Source organism: Malus domestica, chromosome 05 (genome assembly GCF_042453785.1).
Source record: "Malus domestica chromosome 05, GDT2T_hap1".
In the NCBI taxonomy this organism is placed as follows: domain Eukaryota; kingdom Viridiplantae; phylum Streptophyta; class Magnoliopsida; order Rosales; family Rosaceae; genus Malus; species Malus domestica.
Window position 1 is genome coordinate 21,670,214 of NC_091665.1, and position 5,590 is coordinate 21,675,803.

Consider the following 5,590-nt stretch of genomic DNA (forward strand, 5'->3'; position numbering starts at 1 on the left):
CCCAAGGTCATATGGAGAGCCAGCTAACTGAAAACATTTGTGTTAAGTTGTGCAAAAAGTTGAGTACGCTTTAATTGAAAAAATAACCACCAATATAATTAGGCAAGAAGGGGAAGGAGATAATCATGAGGAGCTACAAATATTTTGACTTCAACAAGAAGATATTGACAAGGTTTTACATACGTACTAGCAAGCTCAAAGTTGTCGTATCAACTCCAAAAACAAACAAACAAAAAAAAATCGTACTTGGGCCACATCCAAAAAAAAATGAGTAAAGAATTTTTGAAGTCTTTTTTCTTCAATGACTCGGGAAATATAAGACGCCTCCTTCGGTAATCCTCATCGATAAGAGACTTGGGGGACTCCCATTATATGCTAATACACTTTAGTACTCAAACGTTTCATGAGTACTCACCAATTTGGGTTCTACAAGTCCCCAACCGAGAAGCTTTCCTCACTCGTGAACTTAGGGAACCACTGTTTGTTCCATACTTCCCCACCCCGAAAACTACTTAGCACCAGTCAACTTCATACCTTCAAGGACCCACTGAAGAGTTCATGTGGAGGCACCCTGGCCGAAGCACACGAGTTTTTCTCCAATCAAGAGACCAATCACAACACGACACGTGTCAACCTAAAAATATAACTCCTAAATTCCCACATCAACCGGGGACGGGAGCCGAAGACCCTCATCAACTATACAAGGAGACCGTTCCCGTACAATTAATTCCTAATGTCATTATTGTGATTAAACTCGTCATTAGAACTCACTAATGATGATTATGCTTAAACTTATGTCTTGTGTAAAATCTTCACTATTAATGAGGACTCCTCTACCCTCGTGGACGTAGCCAAATTTAAGTTGAACGACGTACATCTTGTGTTGCTTCCCTACCTCTATCTCTTTACATATTATCCTCACTAGGTGATGGAGCAAACTTGCGATGGTTACAAACTTCGCACTTTACGTCGTTCCAAAGTCTCAATGATTTTGTGCATCAACATTTATAAATAGTTTCTTACAAGCAATTGAGCCCGCGCAATGCCACGAGTTTTAAAACTATGTTAAACATGTGGAATATATTAAAATCTATTAGCATCCTTATGTTCAACAAAGAATAAAAAAATAGACGTTTGTAATATATAGCAAAAGTTTTGAAACTCTTTAGTTCTTCTAAGTAAATTTGACAAATACGTACAATCCAATCTTCGACCGATTCAAGCGTATACTTTTTCTTTTCTTCTATCAAATTTGTCATGTCACCCAAGGTCATATGCAAAGCCAGCTAACTGAAAACATTTGTGTTAAGTTGTGCAAAAAGTTGAGTACGCTTTAATTGAAAAAATAATCACTAATACAATTAGGCAAGAAGGAGAAGGAGATAATCTTTAGGAGCTAGAAATATTTTGACTTCAACAAGAAGATATTGACAAGGTTTTACATACGTACCCGTAAGCTCCAAGCTGTGGTATCAACTCCCAAAAAAAAAAAAAAAATGGTCCCAAACAACAGTATAGAAATGTTTTAGTCCATCTTAAACTTTTTTTTTTTTGTGGCCTTGCTTATTATTGTACTTATTAACAATTACTACTATGTCGAGGCGAGTTTCTTTACAACAGGACCAAGAAAAATAATATCTTATTACAATGTGGTATTTATTCATGAACCCCAACTGGGACCGAAACTGTTTATGACTATAAATAAGTTATTCCTTTATGTACAGAGGTTTTACTGTAGCATGCACATCTCTTATAGCTTTTTATTGAATTATTGAATCCCAAAGAATACTTACATTATTGAAAGGAAATACAAATGCAGAAGGAGTTGAAATACAAATACATAAGAAGGAAAATTATCCACTTAAATGTTTATAATCAACAATAAATTTCTTTTAATTTCTTCAATTCTTCTTAAGCAAATTTTTGAACCAATGTGCTGAGAGTTTTGGGTGTCTTTTCAGCCCATCATTATAATCCACGTAGTTTAAACCAAATCGGACGGTGTATCCAGAATTCCATTCAAAGTCGTCCAACAATGTCCATGGAAAGTATCCCTTCACTTTCGCACCATTTCTGCACACACATACACAAATGTTCAAATGGATTAGGTCAATATAATGATTAAATAACAATAACTTAAGAAGGCTAGGCAGTATATAGCCTTAATTAATTTGTTAATAACTACTTACTTGATCGCCACTTGAAGGTAACATAGGTGACGGTAGTGGTAGTCAATTCTACCGGTATCAAGAAGAGCCTCGTCAATTGATAGTTTTGGATTATTCGACTCTGATACACCTACGTACATATTATTGCACAAAAAATTAAATTTAGCTTTTTCCTCTAAAAATATAAAAAAAACATGCAGTTTTAGTTAACACCATTATAAATATGTGAAACTTTTGCAATTAATCAAGGCTTAAAAGTACGTATTACATACCATTCTCAGTAATATAAATGAGTGGATCATTATATTTTTCCTTTGTGTAGAGCACAAGATCGTGAATTCCTTTTGGATATACATATAACCAATCTGAAGCAGTCTGCAACACCATTTCAAGATAATACGTAAATGTTGGGGAAAAAAGCTAATCCTCCAAATGCAAATAGCTCAAAATGATAAATTTGATGTATACCTGTGGACCAATAAGTACTCCATTAAGCTCAGCTGCCACAATATTTACAAACATTAGAATACAATTGGTGTAAATATTAGAATATAATTAATGTAATTAAGAGGTTAAACTAGGTCAAGAAGAACCGAGAACTGAAGCTATTCAAAGTAAGTTTCCTTCGGCACTCACTTGTAAGATCAGCTCGAGGATCTGTTACGAAGCTTGCCTGTAGTGAATTGTTCTTAGGTGTACTAGTTGTGTATCTAGCAGTATAATAATTTATTCCAAGAAAATCAAATGATCCGTTTAGCGACTTGGATTGTTCCTTTGTGAATTTTGGCAATCTTTTTCCAACAATTGATCGCATGCTGTGTGGATAGTCACCGCTTGTTAAAGGGTCCAAAAACCTACAAAACAAGAAAATTCCAAATATTAGCCTAATTATAGCATTATAGATAAATAGTACTGCTAGCTAGGTAGTATCAATGTTACAAGTCATAAGTAAACATGATGTAATTGGGTTTATGTATAATTTAATAAGACACTTGCCATCCAAACATAAAATCCAAAGATCGTAAGGCAGCATCTTTATCTTGCTTTGACTCCGAAGCAGGCTCAAACCAGTATGACACCAATGTTATCCCTATCAAGCCTTTCTGAGATGCCTGCACAAAAATATGAATTTTGGTTGAATAAATAGGAGTTATAGAAAAAGATACAACCATTAGATTATCTTACTACTGAGAGTATTCCCTCTTGTATTACAACTCAATAATAAAGATTCATATAGAATTCTCGATTAGGAGCCAATAATCTGACCCAAAAAACAAAATAAAAAAAATTAAAAAAAAAACAGTTATTGAACCTGATATCTATTCCTGTACAATTCTACAGCTGCTCCATGAGCAAGAAGAATGTGGTGTGTCACCAAGTATGGTTCAATGGCTGAATCTCCACCGGTGCAGTTTAGGTTTTGCCAAGAAGAGCAGCGTCCCGGTGCTAGAGTCCCAACAGCATAACCCATGCTACTAAAAGTATATGGCTCATTTACCGTGAACCAGTGCTTGACTCGATCACCAAATTCCTTATAACAAAGTTCTGCATAGTCTTTAAAATGATCTCTGTAGATACAAATTTATGTTACGTATATCAGTATGTATTTTATCAAATTATCAACGACAAAATAAATTTTGTTCACTTACACAATACGAGGGCTTAAGAAACCACCATATTCATCTTCTAAAGCTTGGGGAACATCCCAATGAAAGAGTGTTACAAACGGCTTTAAACCTATAATACATGATCAGTAAAATCAAATTAAAAGTCTGATTGAATGATGTTCTAAAAATTCATGTAATAATTGTTTAAGGTAGGATGATTAACCATTGCGTAGGAGTTCATTGATGAGATTGTTGTAATAATCAATTCCTTTCCTGTTAACGCCACCACTTAACGTTCCATCTAATTAGAACAAAAATAACAAGAAAAAAAAGGGTTACCCAGTAGATAACTCGATCACATTACTTTAGTTAAAAGTATATAAAGAGAATAATTTTCTTGTAGGAAAAATAATTCTTATGCACAATATTGTCAATGGTCCCAACCAAAAAACGAGAACGTGGAGCGACTTACTTGGTAATAATCTGGACCATGAAATAGATAATCTGTAAGCATCCAAATTCATATCCTTCATAATCCCCACATCTTCCTAGAATGACAAAAGTTTAAAATTAAATATTGAGGATCTCATTATATATTGTTCTTTTTTTTTGTGTAAAGGCTCCAATTTAATATGTTAACATGTGCCCTTCAAGTATAAAGGGTCAAGAGACAAAGTTATGAGGTTTTAGACCTTATAACGGTGATATTGATCAATAGCGACGTCTCCGTTACTGCCATCAGCGATTTTTTCTGCAGTTATTCAAAAACATAATGGTGAAATCCATATCATGTGCAAAGTACTTTATATGCGTGCGCACTGATGAAGTATATACATATATTGTACATATCACATGACCACGTACTATTGGTCTCCCAACAAAGTGCATGGCTATTAGAGAGGTTGGAGTTTACTTGTCCTCACGAAGAAAACAATGAGGTGCTATTTCTACTCCTTTGAAATGAAGTAGCAAAAGTTTTCATATTACCAATTGATTAAATCACAGACCTGGATGTTTGTGGGTGAAGGTATCCCATATGCTTGGTCCTCTTCCATCTTCTTTTACTGCACCTTCATACTGAAATACGCACACATGCATATACGTAAGAGTACTACTACACACGCAAGGAAGATGACAACATTATAATTCATGCATGGATGTTAACTGCATGTATAAAATACACCAAAAATATGGTAAATAAAGACAGAAGATATATAAATATATATATATATATATATTTATATATACTGACCTGGTAAGATGCGGAACCTGTGCCAAATATGAACCCTGGTTCAAAACTGCTACGATTGAGAAATTCGCAATGAACAGGTGGATCTGTATTAGTTGCTTTGCCATTTGTCAATGCAAAGCCAATGAGTAGCAGCACACCAAAGAGCAAAGGTCGTGAATATTTCATTGCCATAATTTGGGAGTTTTGATATCGATCGAGATAATTAAGTTATCTCCTCCGGGAATATTGCATGGGGTTTATATAGAGAAAGGGGGGAAGGGATATGGTGTCTACGTACTAGCTCATGAGAATAGTAAAGGGTTAAAATTTGTAAACAAAATTGGCTTTGAAAGTCCTAGTTTAAAGACCAAGTCATGGTATGTTTCAAAAAAAAAAAAAAACGACCAAGTCATGGTCTGTAGTTTAAAAGAAAGCACGTTCCATGTACCCAAAAGTTGCGTATGTATGTACGTAAAAGAACGGATGATCCTTGCGTTCCACCTATGAGGAATGCACATATTCCACAAATTTTATGTTGTGATCGTTTAGTTTCTTAATCTTTATTGGAAAATCATCTAAACAAA

The 5,590-nt window shown here is 34.6% G+C and overlaps 1 protein-coding gene across 1 annotated transcript; it reads right to left on the reverse strand.

Moving 5' to 3' along the window:
- Nucleotides 1-1,519: 1,519 nt before the first annotated feature.
- On the reverse strand, nt 1,520-5,243 carry LOC139196433 (beta-glucosidase 12-like). The gene is made up of 13 exons (XM_070822378.1): nt 5,028-5,243; nt 4,783-4,852; nt 4,468-4,526; nt 4,248-4,323; nt 3,999-4,076; nt 3,818-3,905; nt 3,481-3,736; nt 3,165-3,280; nt 2,805-3,022; nt 2,637-2,668; nt 2,441-2,543; nt 2,190-2,298; nt 1,520-2,073 (listed from the first exon to the last, which is right to left on the reverse strand). Exons 1-13 carry the CDS (start codon nt 5,196-5,198, stop codon nt 1,902-1,904), a joined length of 1,548 nt encoding a protein of 515 aa, XP_070678479.1. The 5' UTR covers nt 5,199-5,243; the 3' UTR covers nt 1,520-1,901.
- Nucleotides 5,244-5,590: the final 347 nt, after the last annotated feature.